This window comes from Peromyscus eremicus, chromosome 7, assembly GCF_949786415.1.
Source record: "Peromyscus eremicus chromosome 7, PerEre_H2_v1, whole genome shotgun sequence".
Classification (NCBI taxonomy): Eukaryota; Metazoa; Chordata; class Mammalia; order Rodentia; family Cricetidae; genus Peromyscus; species Peromyscus eremicus.
Window position 1 is genome coordinate 52,062,419 of NC_081422.1, and position 18,508 is coordinate 52,080,926.

The 18,508-nt window shown below is 50.6% G+C and overlaps 1 protein-coding gene across 1 annotated transcript; it reads right to left on the minus strand.

The window, feature by feature from the left end:
* Window positions 1-664: 664 nt before the first annotated feature.
* On the minus strand, window positions 665-16,760 carry Lman1l (lectin, mannose binding 1 like). Its single transcript, XM_059267968.1, has 13 exons — window positions 16,586-16,760; window positions 11,942-12,096; window positions 11,736-11,843; window positions 11,577-11,635; window positions 10,150-10,249; window positions 7,020-7,140; window positions 6,054-6,109; window positions 5,066-5,198; window positions 4,069-4,220; window positions 3,001-3,068; window positions 2,166-2,289; window positions 1,814-1,941; window positions 665-797 (listed from the first exon to the last, which is right to left on the minus strand). Exons 1-13 carry the CDS (start codon window positions 16,758-16,760, stop codon window positions 665-667), a joined length of 1,512 nt encoding a protein of 503 aa, XP_059123951.1.
* Between the last annotated feature and the right edge of the window lie 1,748 nt (window positions 16,761-18,508).

Sequence of the window (18,508 nt, forward strand, 5' to 3'; positions counted from 1 at the left end):
CTTGATCCCTGCAACATCCTCTACTCCTGGGTCATCGAGAACCAGGACTTCACCTTGGAGCGCCCGGTAGTATCAAGGGCAAACACCCCCAGCCGTGGGTCCCATTCCATCCTACCTCCAATCTGCTGACCCTAACAGCTACCTGAAAGCACTCAAGGCTGAGAAGTGAGGAGACCTCAAGAGTGTGAGCAGGAATCCCGGTTATAAGGTTCGGTGAGTTTGCACTCAGTTCCTCTGTCACGTGTCTGCCCTGCTGTCCTTAGAGCCTCGGGGAGTAGGCAAGGGGCGAGTTGTTTGGGGGTACTGAAAAGATGAGCCAGAGGGAACCCGGGGACCTCTCTTTGTCCTTGGTGAGTTTAGGGACAGAATTTTGCACAGTTGCCTCCCTTTGCTTCAGCAGTCCAGAGGAAAAGGCTGAGGGGTATCTGCCCTTGGCCATCTTGCCTGCTTGGACTCTATTCCTGCTACCTACCCAGAGTCGGTGGAAGCTATCAGAGACTATGTGAGTCTGGAAGGTAAATGAGGGAGGGGATGAGCACAGTGAGAGGAACCTCACCTTTAATATGATGAACTTGCCGAAAGCTAAGATGTGGGCAATCAGGAAGGATACTGGCCAAATCCTCCATCCCCCATTTGTCTCCCCATAAGACATGGTTTCGATGGGTCAAGCTTGCATGCTCAGGGGAACAGGCTGTCTCCTCAGAGCCCCCAGTGTCCTAGGGGTGGGCAATGCAGGTTCTAGAGGAAGGCTTCCCATGGACAGGTACTTCTGAAACCTCTTGTCCAGCTCCTGTCTGCTGCCAGAGAGGAAAGGTTACTTGAGTCTCCCTTCTGAAACCAAGACTCACACTTGCCTCTCAATACTCAGTGTACCACAGCCTCCCATATTCTGGGACCTTCTATGGCTTCCTTGACATGCCAAATATGTTCACATTTCACGCTGGCATTTGAAGTCTTTCTGGGTGGCTTAGTGCCAAAATTGCACTCTTATGCACACATTTTCTTCTTCTTCTTCTTCTTCTTCTTCTTCTTCTTCTTCTTCTTCTTCTCCTCCTCCTCCTCCTCCTCCTCCTCCTCCTCCTCCTCCTCCTCCTTCTCCACCTCCTCCTTCTCCTCCTCCTCCTCCTTCTTTTTTTTTTTAGACAAGAGCTCACTATGCAGTCCAGGCTGGCCCAGATTTCAGCATCACTCTGCTCCAGCCTTCCAAGTGCTGAGATTAAAGGCATTCATTTCTAATCTAGAACACCCAGATTCCTTGTCCAATCTTGCAAATTGGTCCTGCCCTTTACTTCAACAGTATTAGATTGCTGCCTTTTTCTTCCCCCTAAAGATGCTTTTTTCATGCCTCCATGCTTTTTCTGATGCTGTTGCCTCTGCATCAATGCCTTTACCTATTCTGTCAGACTGAAAAACTCTTAGTCACTTTGATGACCCGAATCAAATATTCTTTCCAGGTCAATGCCCTGATCCCCCTCCACAAACCCCGCCCCCAAGATGATTCAGTTGCTTTTTCCCAAGTCTCCAAGCTTCCAGCCATCACAGCACTGGCAATGTAAGGTCTGGCTACCAGTTAGTTTTCAGATGCTCACTCTAGAGTGAGCTCTGTGGGGCAGGACCCGATGGGACTGGGGTCTGAGTAGGTGACTGTGCTTGGTAAGTGAGGTGTCCTTGGTCTATATTCTGCTTCCAGCCCTCTGGTGAACTGGGTAGTTCCCGTCTGAGCTTCGGGGTCCCCTATTTCAAGTTCAGTGGTTGTAGACCAGAACCAAGACATATAGGTGGTATGGGAAGTCCTGCCCATGGGAAGGCCCACCTGAAGTTCATGTAGCAGAAGAAGCCTACAGTCTGGATGAGGAGGAAGAACAGGAAGATGCTGGTCCGAAGACATGCAGACGTTCCTAAGAGCCAGCCAGATGGGCGGGGAGCCTTGGCTGTCGTTTTCTGAAAAAGAGAGAGAGAGAGAGAGAGAGAGAGAGAGAGAGAGAGAGAGAGAGAGGACAAAGATGAGATGAGATCTGTGTCCCTTTCATGCCTGTGTGCAGGCACATATAGACAGAGATGTGCCTGTTAGGGTACTGGACAGATGCTCTGGAGAAGCGTTGGGAGAAGGGTGGCAGAGACCAGACCTCAAGGGTGAGGCCCTTGTACAATCCACTGCTTCTTACCACCAGATCCCGGAGGTCCTTCTGCAGGAGGCTGAGGATCTGGTCCAGCTCAAAAAAGTGATGCTTAGTGCCCACAGGCAGGTAGACGACCTGGGCTCCTGAAGCCATTTGGGCAGCCGCTTTCCTGGTGGTGTGGTGGGGCATGGAAACCAAGAAAGATGATCCATTACCCTTTTTGGTTGTACCCAAATTACCTAATCTTTTCCCATAATCCCCCAGGGCCAGCACATGGTAAAGGATAGATATAATTGATACGTTTTGTCTTTGGGGCTGGTCTTTTCACTCTAAAAAACTTCTCCCTAGATCCTGGGACAACTTTAGCATGTACAAAGAATTCTCTAAAAGTGTCATCTATGGACAGGCTCTCTGGGCTCTGCTTTTCATGTCTAGCCCACGGGAACTAACTCCGGCTCTTGCCCTCTGCCACCCCCAGACATCTAGATGGAGGGTATACAGCCACAGAAACCATAACGTGCAAGGGATCTCTCCACCCCCAGAGCTCCATGGGCAGCTCCACAGGCAAGGGTGAGCCAGAGGGAGATTCTAGGACACTGGAGGCAAGATGAGCTCACATCACTTCCTCCAAAGGGCCTCATCTTGGCTGTGCTTCCTCCAAGAACCTCTGTCCAACTATACGCCCTCAGGGACTGAGGAGAGGGTTCAGTGGGGAAGAGTGCTTGCTTTGTGAGCACAGGGTCCTGAGTTCACATCCCCAGCAGGCAGGGGAAAAGCCAGCTAGGTTGTAGTGCTGATAGCCCCAGCACGGGGAGGGGGCGGGCATTTGACAGGGGAGCCTTTCTTCCCTCTCACTCCCCCTCCTCACTCTGTCCCTTACCTCATCTCTTGCAGGGCCTGGAGCAGAGTCCGCTGTCCATAGAGCAGGGTGCTGACCTTGGCAGTGTCCTACAGGAGGGCCAGCTCTTATGTCGTGTCCAGAGGACAGTGCCTCTCTCCTCAGAGTCCATCTTCCCCAGGGACACTTCATTCTTCTTCCAGAAGCCTTGCTAAATGGCCATGGTTCTCCTCTTTTGAGGCACACTGAATCTCCCATAGAACTTACCCATCAGGGCTTCTGGAGGACCCTCCTTCTACACCAAAGATGTGGTGATTCTCCCCAAAGGGCCCTCTAGGCTTTCCACAAATCCTTCTCCTTTTAAAAAGTGTCCCTGCCCCCTCACTGAGGCAGAAGCCCAACCCAATCCTCTCTGTGTCTTTCTCCTAGGCTGTGATCCAAACTGAGGGCCAGTACATGGGTCCAAGTCTGGCAGAGTGACCTGGAAAGATAGCTGACACTTCTGAGGATGACTGGAATCATGCAAGTGGAGTCCAGGACCTGAAGGTAGGCTCAGAGATACCTAGAATGTGGGCCTCTCCCTCTGTGTCACTCCAACAGCCTAGCCTAGACTGTTCTGGGCTGAGGACAAAAGATTAAAGCCTTGGACTGCCAGAGCCCAGCAAAGCCTGCATGAGTGGCTGGCTCCCTCTGTCCACTAGCCAGCACTTTGGCTGGGTTTAGCTTTTGCTCCCCAAGTCAGAGTATGTCCTAGGGAATGACACCTGGGGGAGGAGCCAGGGTGGCAGCAGAGATGAAATGAGGATTCTGGTGCAACTGAGCATTTAAGCAAGTCTTATGCAAATCACACGTGAAGCCATATGCAAATTAGCGCCTAGTTTATTTCTGCCATTCGGCTATAGACCCGATTCCAAATACCTGGCGTCTCTTCACTGCAGCCCGGCCCTGTGGCTCCAGGACAATTGCTATGTGTTAATGTCCTCTCACTTACCTCCCTGTTGCATCCTGTGAGCTGCTCTCCTTTCCCTCTAAGCTTTGACAGGCTAGCTCTAGATAGCCACCATTCTTTCAAGTTGTGGGTGGAAACCAGTGTGCCCCAAGGTCACTCACCCAGCCTCCCTCAGGCCTGACTTGGACTGTAGACCCCAGCTGCTGTTTCCACTGCCTCTCAGCCTGGTCCAACTGCCTGGAGAGAGCCTGGAGGGCCTGCAGGATCTGGCTTTGTCTGCTCAGTGTTTTCTCCAGGTCAAGGAACCTTTCCCCTGGGGATTGGGGCAGAGCCGAGATGGAAAGGCCGATGGGGTGCGGCAGTAGATCTGCTTTGGAGTGGTGCATGAGGGGGTATAGATTCTGCTTTTAAAACCCTTCCCTGGAAAATGGGTCTGGGGGCTGGCAAGCAGGGTGAGCAACAGAAAAATATTTGCCAGGAAAACCGGACAATGTAAGTTTGTTCCCCAGGTCCCCAGAACCCATGTAAAGGTGGAAGGAGAGAATAGGTCCCACAAAGGTGTCCTCTGACCGCCACACAAATGCTGTGGCGCACACACACACACACACACACACACACACACACATACACACACACATACACACACACACATACACACACACACATACACATACACACACACACACATACACACACACACATACACACACATACACACACATACACATACACACACATACACATACACACACACATACACACACACATACACATACACACACATACACACACACATACACATACACACACACATACACACACATACACACACACACACATACACACACATACACACACACACATACACACACACATACACACATACACACACATACACACACATACACACATACACACACACACACACACACATACACACACACACACACACACACACACACACACACACACACACACACGAAAAGAAAATGTGTCTTGGGGGCAGGTCTTGTGGGGATAGGTCAGAATACTTGGCCCAGGTTAGATACAGCCTCCTTGGGCCTCCACTTCTCCATTGGTTAATGGACTTCGGGTTCTAAGGTTCCTGTGGCCCTCCACTGTGCTATGGCCCCACCTGCCTGCTTCCTGGGTCCTTACCTTCTTCCTGGACTTCGGAGTCCAGTGGTGGAATGCTGTCCTGGCTGGTGCCCAGGGCCAGCCTGGCCTGCAGCTCCTCCAGCTTCCTAGCCAGGCGGAACTGCTCCTTCTCAATGAATGTCTGGGGGGCCACCTGGAAAAGAAAGACAAAAAGTCTAACCCAAATGCATGGGAGTCCTGTGGGGGGCAGGGCCCCTGGGAGCTCAGTCTTCCTCCCTAACCACATACTCACTGGGACCAAGGAGGAACCCACAGCTCAACTGCCAGGCCCCCACAGAACCCTGCAGCCATATGAGCACCATATCTACCACATCCTCACATCCTTCTCGACCCACTGTGAGCTCAGGTCTTTGGACATTTGAAGCCTTTAGGTATGGTGCTCATTCAAGCTCATCTCCTCCAGGTATCCTTCTCTCCCTTCCTTGCTGGCTCAGACCCCTCTTCAGCGTTCCTTCTCTTCCCCCTCCCAAACCCCACCCTGGGCTTTTGTGGTTTTGTTTTGTTGTTGTTGAGACAATGTCCTAACTGTACATCCCTGGCCTGGCACTCACAGAAATCCGCCCACCTCTGCCTCCTGGACTTTTTTTTTTTTTTTTTTTTTTTCCGGTTTTTCGAGGCAGGGTTTCTCTGTGTAGTTTTGCGCCTTTCCTGGAACTCACTTGGTAGCCCAGGCTGGCCTCGAACTCACAGAGATCCGCCTGGCTCTGCCTCCCGAGTGCTGGGATTAAAGGCGTGCGCCACCACCGCCCGGCTTTTTTTTTTTTTTTTTTTGCCTCCTAGACTTAAAGGTGAATGCCACCTAGGAAGCCTAGAGGAAGAACCCTGGCCCCTACACTACCCAGCCCAAGGCCTGACTAGCAGAGCTCAGAGAGCTAGCTGGGATGAGAACTTGAATGGCAGGTCTAAGGATGCCCTGTTGTGAGTGGAGGCACCTGAGGAGAGCCACATCTCAGAGCTACCTCTCCCAGGCACAAATGGCTGGCATTACCTCTGGACCTGGTTCCCTCAAACTGAAGGTCAAGAAGGACAGGACATCGTGGTCATCTGGAAGAGGGAGAGGTGAAGGGGAGATAAGGAGCTTTTCACCCATCAGCCCATCCATCTGGACTCTACTATCTGCCAGGAAAACAAGAGGCTTGTGTGACTCTGGGCAACTCTGACCTTTGTCTCATGGGGAAAGTATGAGGTCAAATACACAAGTGTGTGGGATGTGTGGGTTGCACCACACACAGCCAGAGTGGGGTCCAACAGCCATGCAGCAGACCACAGAGAGCGGCTTCCCCAGCCTGTAACCAGGTCACTCTTCTCTCCTTAGGATCTTTCCATGGCTCCCCAGTACCCAGGGTCGAAAGACTAAAGTCCTGGCATTCGAGGCTCCCATACTCTAGCTGCAGCCTGCTTTTCAGCTGGAGGACCCTCCACAGGCTCTCCACGAAACGATATCCTGATGTTCAGTTCTCTGCTGTAGCTCATGCTGTCCCCCTTTTTACCATCCTACAGTATCCAGTAAAGTGGGTTTATGAATATTGATACTAGAATACAAAATTCCTCGTGTGTTATCTCCTTGGAGACCTTTTTGTTTCTTGAGACAGGGTTTCATGTAGCCCAGGTTGACCTCTGAATTTGCTATGTAGCAGAGGATAACTTTGAACTGATCCGCTCACCTCTATCTCCCAAGCGTTGTGATTGCAGGCAAGCACCACCACACCTGGGATCTGAATGCTGCTTGAGCACTCACCAACAGAGCGGCATTCCCAGTGTCCCATTTGAGACTTTCAATAGCTCTTCAAGGCCAATGTGACCTCCTGACTGAGAAGCCAGGGAGGGAGTATGACCAGCCCAGACCACCTGATGAAGTAGTTGACCCCATACAAAAGTGTTTTAGAAGCTGCAATAAGGTCTTGTCATCGTCAAACATAGCCCTCTGCTCTTACCTACCTGGTAAGGTCCTCACCTGCTAGGATGCTGGTGGCTGCTGAGACCCCAAAGAAGCCTCCAGGGGCCAAAAGCAGGGGCTCCACACTGACACAGACCTCTTCAGGGTCATTGGGAATAAGGCCTCCACTCAAGGACACCTGAGGGGTATGGAGGGAGTGAGCGCCTGCCTCTGCCTGGTCCCAGGATAAGAGACTGACCCCTACTCTGATTCACTGGCTCCCCAGACCTGCGGTAAGATAGAAACTACATGGCTTAGGATCAGAATGGCATGAAAATGACAGGGAGGCTGGTTTCATGTGATCCTTGTATGTTCTGGGTCTGATGAGATTCTTTGTATGAGGGGCTCAGCAGTTAAGAGCACTGGCTGCTCTTCCAGAGGACCTGGGTTCAATTCCCAGCACCCACATGGCAGCTCACAACTGTCTGCAACTCCAGTTTCAGGAGACCCAACACCCATGGCAAAACACCAATGCACATAAAATAAATTTAAAAAATAAAGATCTGTTAAAATTCTTTGTATGAAACTCAAGCCCACATGGATCAAAGATCTCAACATAAATCCAGAGAAGGGGGCGGGGATATCCTTGAATGCACTGGTACAGCAAACAACTTCCTGAACAGAACACCATAGTGCAGGCACTAAGATAGGCAATTAATAAATGTGACCTCATGAAACCGAGAAGCTTCTGTAAGGCAAAGGACACTACCAATAAGACAAAACGGCAGCCTACGGAATGGGAAAAGATCTTCACCAACCCCATATCTGATAGAGGGCTAATTTCCAAAATATATAAAGAACTTAAGAAACTAGACATCAAAAAACCAAATAATCCAATCAAAAAATGGAGGTACAGATTTAAACAGAGAATTCTCAACAGAGGAATCTCAAATGGCTGAGAAACACTTACGTTCAACCTCCTTAGCCATCAGGGAAATGCAAATCAAAACTACTTTGAGGGCTGGAGAGATGGCTCAGAGGTTAAGAGCACTGACTGCTCTTCCAGAGGACCTGAGTTCAATTCCCAGCAACCACATGGTGGCTCACAACCATCTGTAATGAGATCTGGTGCCCTCTTCTGGCCTGCAGACATACAGGCAGACAGAACACTGTATACATTAATAAATAAAAAAATAAATCTTAAAAAAAAAAACTACTTTGAGATTCCATCTTACACCTGTCAGAATGGCTAAGATCAAAAACACAAGTGACAGCTCATGCTGGCAAGGATGTAGAGCAAGGGGAACACTCCTCCATTGCTGGTGGGAGAGCAAACTTGCACTGTAGAAATCAATATGGCAGTTTCTCAGAAAATTGGCAATCAATCTACCTCAATACCCAGCTATACCACTCCTGGGCATATACCCAAAGGATGCTCCATCCTACCACAAGGACACTTGCTTAACTATGTTCATAGCAGCTTTATTCATAATAGCCATTAACTAGAAACAACCTAGATGTCCCTCAACTGAAGAATGGATAAAGAAATTGTAGTATATTTACACAATGGAGTATTAATTGGCTGTTAAAAACAATGACATCATGAAATTTTCAGGCAAATGGATGGAACTAGAAACAATCACCCTTGAGTGAGGTAACCCAGACCCAGGAAGACAAACATGGTGTGTACTCACTTATAAGTAGATATTAGCTATAAAGTAAACGATAATCATGCCACAATCCACAGGCCCAGAAAAGCTAAGTAAGGAGGAGGGCTCAAGGTGGTAATGCATGGATCTCCCCAGGAAGGGGAAATAGAAGAGACATCAAGGGTGGAGGGAGGTGGTGGTCGAGGAGACAGGAAGAGGAGGGATCAGGTCAGGGGGAGGATGAAGGGAGAGAGTACTGGGAGAGACAACGGAATGGGGGGGGGGTGGGCATCTTGGTGATGAGCTAGAAACCTAGTGCAATGGAAATTCCAAGGCATCTATGTGGGTGACCATAGCTAAGACTCCTAGCAACGGGGGATGCAGAGCCTAAACTGCCCATTTCCTGTAACCAGACAGCACTTCCAGTGGAGGGATTAGGACACCAATCCAGCCACATAACCGTTGATCTACAATTTGTCCTGACTACAGGATACGCTGGGGTAAAGGTGGCACAGAAATTGTGGGAGTGGCCAACCAATGACTAGTCTAGCTTGAGACCCATGCCACAAGAGGGAGCTCACCCCTGACACTGCCTAGAGCACCAGGACCCAGAGGCTAGATGGCCCAGAGACCTAGGATAGAACCAAACAAGACTAGAGGGAAAAAAAAAAGTCAATGAACTGATTCCTAATGATATTCTGCTATATTCATAGATTGGTGCCTAGCCCAACTATCATCAGAGAGACTTCATCCAGCAACTAATGGAAACAGATGCAGAGCCCCACAGCCAAACATTAGGTAGATCTTGGGGAATCCTGCAGAAGAGGGGAAGGAAGGATTGTAGGAACCAGAGGAGTCAAGGACACCACAAGAAACCCCACAGAATCAGCTAACCTGGGCTCACAGGGGCTCACAGAGACTGAACTGACAGTTAAAGAGCCTCCATGGGACTGACCTAGGCCCTCTGCACACATGTGTGACAGATGTGTAGCTTGGTCTTCTTGTGGGGCTCCTAACAGTGGGAGCAAGGGCTGTCTCTGACTCTTCTGCCAGCTTTTGGCACCCTTTCCCTCATACTAGGTTGCCTCATCCAGCCTTACTATGAGGGGAGGTGCCTAGTCTTACTGCAACTTGATGTACCATGTTTGGTTGATAGCCATGGAGGCCTGCCCTTTTCTGACTAGAAATGGAGGAGTGAATGCAGGGCGGGGGGGGGGGGGACGATGGGACGGGGACTGAGAGGATAGGAAGGAGAGGAAACTGTAGTCAGGATGTTAAAAAAAAAAGAGAGAGAGAAAAAAAAACTCTTCCCCACCCCACCCATCCCCCAAAAATAAAAATCAAATAAAATGTAATATTGTTAAAAAAATTATTTGTTTGAGTGGAAAACCACGAGTATTTATTGGTCTAAGCATACCAGAGCCCTCACATGGGTGTGAAGACGAGTGTGATAGTAACACATTGGTCACATGCATGCGGCTGTTGGAACGCTAGACACCCCCAAACCACAGCTCTACACCCCACCAGAGGCTCCCACGGAATCAGGAGGGGTGACTCACTTGCAGCCTCTGCCTCCAGTAGGTGACCCGAGCTCGGAAGGGGTATGGCCAGTTCCTGAAGTCCCGGTGACAGGAGCCCAGTTCCCGGACACTGCCATCCCTAAGGACACTTGGAATGCAGCCAGACCACATAGGACCCATGGACTGGCCAACAGGGGACAGTCCCAGGAGCAGCTCTGTCCAAGCCTGAACTGTCACTGTCCCCATTGGGTGGCCTGGCCTGGGACAAGTCCCTGTTGTCTAGCTTGAGGCTCTCTTGCTATAGTTTGCTTTCTTGGCAGGAGGAGGAGGAAGAAGAAAGAAAGCTCTGCGTGGCAGTGTTGATTGGAACTTAAGAGTTCACAGGAGCCAGGGGCTTCTGCAAAGGGACAGAGGCCAGGCTAACCATGGGGTTTCCAATTTCTCTCCCCCAGCTCAGCTCCTAATCCCACTGCCCCTCCCTCCCTCCACTTCCCCGTAAGCTCCAAGGCCCGTCCCTTCCCCAAGTGACAGGGCTCAGACTGAGGCAGACACTAAGGGACCTGTCCCAAAGGCCAAGGACAACATGGCCAGCTCACCTTTCCCCAAGGGAGGCTCAGCAGGCCCGGGGAATTAGGAGCAGAGAGCTGAGCCTGAGTTTCTCGGACCCACGGGTGCACACGGTGGGACCTATGCTATCACCTTCAGCCAGGAGTTGGGTAGCAGAGAGCAGGGAGAAGCCAGATTCAAGGCAGTGATTGCACGGCTGTATAACCTTGGGCAAGTTCTTTCCCCCTCCCAGAGCCTAGTATCATTGTCTTTAAAATGAGGGTAATAATTGCAACTACCTCATAAGAGTGTTATGAGGGTTCACAAGACAATGTCAAATGTCTGGGCACTGTGCCTGGTATACAGTAAGCCCAACTCCATAAATGTCAGCAATTATCCTAATTGTGATGGGCTAAGGGATGTTTGCTGAGACACACTGACAAACCAGTCCAGCCACTTAGGGCAGCCAGCAGGGGAAGGACAGGAGGCCACCTCATCTGGGAAAAAGAGACAACAGTGCGGCGAGTGCCTAGATCCTCCCTGGCCACTGCTGTGTAACCACCTAGGTCAATTAGCCTCTCTGGGCCTAAGTGTCCTCACCGAGCAACCCACGCTTAGTAAGGATGTCTGGAGTGAGACCCTCGTGGTAGTTTCAGCCTTGGTCACTTCACCTGGGGCTCGTAAGCTGAATGACTGGAGAAAGATGGGGCTATTGCCTAGAAGAGCAAGCACACTCTGGCCCTGGCTCCTGAGGCACAGCTCAGACCAGTGGGAAGGAGTCCCAGGAGGCAGCAGGACTCATGAGAGCTGAGCAAAGACGGCAGGTCTAGGAGGGGTGGGCTCTCTAGGGGAGGAAGTACAGGTGGTTGCTAAGGCCAGGGATGGGGTGGGGGTGGGAGTCAGTGCCCTCAGGCCCTTACCCAAACTGCTCCTGGAGGCCATGCCCATCACTGGCCAGCACTCGGATGGCAGGGCTGTTCTGCATGGGAGGTGACAATCAGCCCGAGCCTCAGGTACATCAGGAGAGTGAGGGTTAGAGTTAAGACAGACAGGAGGATGGGCAGGAGATGGCTACCCACCTGGACATCATTGGCGGAGGAATCAAAGAAGATTCGGATGCCATCCCACGAGACCAGCTCCTCTGGGACAGAGCTGACTTGACCCCTGTCCTGGATGTACCACATGGCCTGCAAGTTCCCAGCCCACAGGTCAGGGACTCTGAAGGACACTGGCACCTGGGGCTTATCCCCTGCTACCCCAACAGATATGAGTAAGGACCACTCACCATACCCAGGGCTCCCCGGCACCCTGGTCCCGTCACCCTCATCTGCATCTCCACTTCCCAGGCAGGGAAGGAGACAGAGATCTTGCTCCACACAGCACCACTCCGGTTCTTCATAGATGGAGCCAGCCGCACTTCCTCTAGGCCTGGGATGGCATCTGTGGGGCAGGGCAGCTGGGGACCACTGGACCCTCCTCTCCCTCCTCTCTGTCTCATTGGTGAAAGCCGAGCCCTGGGAAAGAGCTCACACCAAGACCTTGTCATTTGATATGGGGCTGGCTGGTGAGAGGCAAGAGTCCATTGGGGAAAAGGTGGGCATTACCCGGGCAAGGCAGCAAGAGCTTTGCTGGGTCCCACTTCAGCCTCACTGGAAATCCATGCCATCTATTTTTTTGTTTGTTTGTTTGTTTGTTTCAAGACAGGGTTTCTCTGTGTAGTTTTGGTGTCTGTCCTGGATCTCGCTCTGTAGATCAGGCTGGCCTCGAACTCACAGAGATCCACCTGGCTCTGCCTCCCAAGTGCTGGGATTAAAGGCATGTGCCAGCACCCACCGGCATACTACCTATTTTCCTAAGATTCCATTTTATGGAGCTGGGGATGGAGCTCAGTTGGTAGAGTACTTGCCTAGTAAACACAAAGCTCCGAGTTTTAAAACTGGAGGTGTGGCACACACCTGTAATCCCAGCATTTAGGAGGTGGAGGCAAGAGGATCAGCAATTCAAGGTCATCCTTGGCTATGTAGTCAGTTGGAGGCCAGCTTTGGCTACATCAGAGTCTGTTCTGGGGCCAGGGGAGGGGGGGATGGTTCAATGGGTGAAGGGCTTGCTGTGGAACAATGAGGATCTGAGTTTTGATGCCCAACACCCTCGCAAAAGCTGGGCATAAGCTGGGTGGTGGTGGTGCACACCTTTGATCTCCGCACTCAGGAGGCAGAGGCAGGCAGATCTCTGTGAGTTTGAGGCCAGCCTGGTCTACAGGATGAGTTCTAGGACAGCCAGTGCTACACAGAGAAACCCTCTCTCAAAAAACCAAAAAAGGGGGAAAAAAATCTGGGCACAGCAATGCAAACCTGGCTTGTAACCCCAGTACTGGGCAACAGAGACAGGTGAGGGCTTGCTGGCCAGCCAGTCTAACTGAAGTCATGAGCTCTGGGTTAAGTGAGAGATCTTGTTTGTTTGTTTGTTTTTAAAGAAGGGGGGCCCGCTGGAGAGCTGGCTTAGCAGTTTAGAGCACTGGTTACTCTTCCAGAGGATCCAGGTTCAATTCTCAGCACCCACATGACAGCTCACAACTGTCTGTAACTCCAGTTCCAGGGGATCCAACACCCTCATACAGACATACATGCAGGCAAAACACCAATGCACATAAAAAAAAAAAATTAAAAAAATAACAATTCCCGTCTCGAAAAAAAATAAATAAATAAAAATAAAAATAACAACAGTTAGGCAGTGTTGGCACAGCCTTTAATCCCAGCCCTAAGGAGGCAGTCAGGCGGATCTCTGAGTTCAAGGCCAGCCTGATCTACGGAACGATCAGGACAGCCAGGGCTACACAGAGAACCCCTGTCTTGAAAAACCAAATACAACAGCAAAGGCAGAGAAGCAATTGAGGAATATACCCTAACGTCAACTCTGGCCTTCAAATGCGCAGGCATGGGTTAGTGCCTGTGTGCACGCACACGTGAACACACACCATCATCATCACCATAGATTCTGTCCCCAAGAAAGGAGATACCATTTTACAGACGTTCAAACACATCTCTTTCCACCAAGGCTTCCAGTCCTGAGAGAGAGCTATGGGAGAGTAAGGAGGACAAACAGGTTGGGAGGCTGCTGGGGTGACTAGATGAGGCTCCTGGAGGAGAGGATGAGGGTGGCCCGAGAAGAGGAAGGTTTATGGCAGAGGGACTGAGGCAAGCTCTGGCCTGTGGGGTGCTGAGGAAAGGGTGAGGCTGGAAAAGCATGAGGGTGAATGACCCTGGCGCTGTGCGCACGTCAGAAGGAGCTCCCTGTGGTGGGAGAAGACAGCGTGAAGCTGAGGCAGACATGGCAGGAACTGGAGGGAGGGGGGAATCAGAGACTCCATTCCAGCTGGCTCTCCACCCTCTCATCCACCAGCCTGGAACCTGGTCTAAGGCCCAGACCCTGCCAAGACGTTGTGGAGGTTGCTAATCCAGGCTGTTCGTTCTGCAAAGGCCAGTGGCGTGTGGGGAAGCACAGAAGTCCCAGAGTCCCCAGAAGCCACTCTTGTCTGAAGTGAGCGGTTGTTTTGTTTGTTTGCTTGTTTGTATAAAATAGACCAGGCTGGCCTAGAACTCTCTGGATGGCCAAGGATGACCCCAAACTCCTGATCCTCTTGCCTCCATTTCCAGAGTGCTGGGATAACAGGTTGTCGTCCTACCTGGTTTCGTGTGGGACTTAGATTCAACCCAGGGCCTTGTGCATGTCAAACACTCTGCAACTGAGCAACATTGCTAGCCTAACACTGTTTTCATATTTTAAAACATTAGAGCACGTGCATGCGTGCGTGCGTGCGTTCATGCATGCATGCATACGTGTGTGTGTGTGTGTGTGTGTGTGTGTGTGTGTGTGTGTGTAAGCACAGCTGCAGGCACATAGATGGAGTCAGAGGACAGCTTTCAATAGTTTTTCAATAGCTGGTTGACTGCTTCCACTGTGGGCTCTGGGAATCAAAGGAAGGATGTCTGGCTTGCATGGCAAATGCTCTTACTAGCTGAGCTATCTCAGCTCTTTTTATAAAAAAGACAGGGTTTTGCCAAGCAGTCCAGGCTAGCCTCAAGCTCTTGATTCTCCTGCCTCAGCCTCCTGAGTGCTGGAATTACAGGCCTCTACCACCACACCCAGTCCTAGGAGGCTTGCAGGAGGCAAGGCTTATCTGAGTAAGATTACACACTCCTCATTATGTAGAGTGTCTGGGACCTCACCCCAGACAGAGCCTGACTCAGTCCTGGGTATCCATGCTGGGCCCAGGGAGCACTGGGTGGGGCTCTGATCAAAGGAGAGATGAATGGATAGATAATAATCACATTGCCTCGTGATCTTGGAGGATGTACCTCTACTCCCCCACACGCTCTGAGACACCTTAGATGCGGCAAGGCTCTGAGCAGAGAGTATTGTATGGCTCTACCATCCTATCCTAAGGCAGCACCTGGCTGTGAAAGAGACCATTCTTCATTTATCCCTTGGCTCCTGTGCAGCAGGACTGAAGTTCCTGCCATCTTGGAGCATCTTAGTCAGCCATCATGCCATTGTTCGGAACTTATATCTCAGATAGCAATACATAGCCAATCTTCTTTTTCTTTTTTCTTTGCCGGCTAGGAGGCTCTGGATGAAATTCATGGCTGGGCAAACTTCACGGTATATTTTGGAAATGAGCCATGTTCCCAGACTTATTTCATGACCTAGAGCCATGTTCCCAGACTTATTTCATGGCCTAGAGCCATGTCCCCAGACTTATTTCATGACCTGGAGCCATGTCCCCAGACTTATTTCATGACCTGGAGCCATGTCCCCAGACTTATTTCATGACCTGGAGCCATGTCCCCAGACTTATTTCATGACCTGGAGCCATGTCCCCAGACTTATTTCATGACCTGGAGCCATGTTCCCAGACTTATTTCATGACCTGGAGCCATGTTCCCAGACTTATTTCATGACCTGGAGCCATGTTCCCAGACTTATTTCATGACCTGGAGCCATGTTCCCAGACTTATTTCATGACCTGGAGCCATGTTCCCAGACTTATTTCATGACCTGGAGCCATGTTCCCAGACTTATTTCATGACTTATTCTAACTCTTAATTTTCTCTTACTCTTAATTTAAGATCCTGCATATTGTATAGTTTTCAGTACATCATCACAGACCCTTTTATGAACAAGATCAAACTGTAGGTCTGGGTTTGGAAGACCCTGAGCACAGACCTGTGGGTTAAGATCCTCTCATGTCTGCGTCCACCTCCAACACACAGGGAAGGGCCTGGTGCCCGCTCTAACAAAATGGCGGGACACACAGTGCCTCCCTTCCAGCAGACCTCCAGTCCTGCAGGATGAGGACAGCTGAGAGGAGGCTTAGCCCTGTTCAAGAGGCCTTGTTATTGTGCATCAGGCATATCAGGTGTGTGCATTAGTGTACATGTGCACACCTGTGTGTTCACAGTCAGAAGGTAGAGGAATGGGGTTGGGGTGGGGGGCTGCAAACAGAAAAGGCAAAAAGCCCTGGGGCACAGGAGCAGCTCAGAAGAAGCCAAAGCTGGTAGGGAGGTGGAACTGTGGCGCACAGCCTGCTCTCTGGCCACCCACCCGGCCCCTCTCCCCCAGCCCTGCATCCCGTCACTCTCCTCTTTAGCTGTGGCCCTCTGTGGTCCCGCGTGCCCAATAGCTCATCCTGCCAGTGCCTCTGTGTCCTCCACAAAAAAGTCCCATGAACAAAGAAAAGATGTCTTGAAAGGCAAAGTCACTGGGCATGGTGAAGCAGGAGACAGGTCTGAGGTGGTCTTGGCCAGGCACTGTCACCCCAAGCTACCCCTCTCCCTGCATAGAGCCTTTCACACTCACTGTCCATCTGGCTATAGGACCCTCTAGCACTCTGAAGGGCCCTGGGCGTGGCCAGTCCCCTTTTGTTCCTCACCTCCGTGGTGGCTCCAGAAAGGGATTCCAGCCCCAGGAACTGCCAGCCTCGGTCCCTTGAAGCTGAGCTTGTACTCAAACCTGCGTTGAGGAGGGTGGCTCCTTTCAGCACGGTACAGAGCCAGCAGTGGGAAAAGAAGGTAGAGGGGCGGTGATGGACCTCTGATCCCCAACATTGCAAAGGAGGGAGTTCCTGGGCACCAGAATTGATCCTGGCTGTGAGGCCAACGATGGGATCCAGGATGCGCAGTCAGGCAGGGAGATCCCGGGACCTTCCAGGATCTTGGTTTTTGGCTCTGTGCTCCCCACCCCCCTATACACACATCCTGTTTCTCTTGCAGGTCTGATCTCAGGCCCCACCCTCCCTCACCTCCACCCTGCAGCCTTGGCTGTGCCCTGGGCTCCTTGCCAACGTGAGCTCTGCCCCTGTTCTTCGGCTGAAGCTGTCCTTCCTGTCCTCCCTCAGCTCCAGTGGCTGGTGACAGGATGATGGGGTGCTCAGGGATGCTCAGTGCCAGGTCCTGCTCTTCCACAGCCCTGGCCTTCCCTGCTTGGTGGGGGCAGTCCTTTGCATCCTCTCCTTTAACAGTACATGCATAGCCTGCTCTCTGGCCACCCACCTGGCCCCTCTCCCCCGAGTCCTGCATCCCGTCACCCTCCTTTTCAGCTGTGACCCTCTGTGGTCCCGCATGCCCAACAACTCATTCTGCCAGTGCCCCTGGGCCCTCCACAAATAAATTCCATGAATAAAGAAAGTGTGTCTTAAAAGACATGCAGCTCGGCATGGTAGCATGTGCCTGTAATCTCAGCACTCAAAAGGCTGAAGCAGGAGGACCACTGTGAGTTTGAGAAGACTAGCTTGGGTTACATAGCAAGTACCAGGGCAACACAGCAAAACTCTTGTCTTAAAAACAAAAATGGGGGGCTGGAGAGATGGCTCAGTGGTTAAGAGCACCGACTGCTTTTCCAGAGGTCCTGAGTTCAATTCCCAGCAACCACATGGTGGCTCACAATCACCTGTAATGAGATCTGGTGCCCTTTTCTGGCCTGCAGGGACACATGCAGGCAGAATACCGTGTACACAATAAATAAATAAATCTTTAAAAAACAAAAACAAAGCTGGGTGTGGTGGCACCTGTAACTTTAGCCCTCAGAAAGCAGAAGCAGGTGTGTCTCTATTAGTTCAAGACTAGCTTAATTTATACTGTGAGTTTAAGGCCAGCCACATAGTGAGACCCTGCCTTTGGAGGAGAAAAGAAAAAGAAAAAAAAAAGAAGAAAGAGCAAATAAATGCAAAGTATAACTGGGTGTGGTGGCTCATTCTAGTGATCTCAGTACCCTGGAAAAATAATAAAACATTTGGGGAAATTGGAACAATGGATATTTAATTATATTAAAGAATTGTGGTTAAATTTTTTAGTGTAATATGGTATTGGGGTTATGGTTTTTCAGTATTTGGGAAAATTTTTAGGTGTAATATGGTACTATGGTTATGGTTTTTCAATACCTAGGAGAAATATACTAAAGCCTTATGGATGAACTTATATTTCTGGGATTTGCTCTCAAATATCCCAGAGCCTGGGACAACCAGGGGGTATGGACAACGCAAGCCAGCCCTGGGATGGTAGGAATTTGAGGGTTCATTATATTCTGTTTTGTTTGAGATGGGGTCTCACGTCACAGAAAGTGACCTGGGTCTTGCTGTGTAGATAAAGATGACCTTCGATGTCTTTCCTTCCTGCTTGCACTCCCCAAGTGCTAAGGTTACAGCACTTGTCATCACAGTTGAGGTTTTTATTGTTTATTTTTTTTACTTGTTTATTTATTTTGGTTTTACAAAACAAGTTTGTGTGTGTGTGTGTGTGTGTGTGTGTGTGTGTGTGTGTGTGTAGCCTTGGCTGTCCTGGAACTCACTCTGTAGACC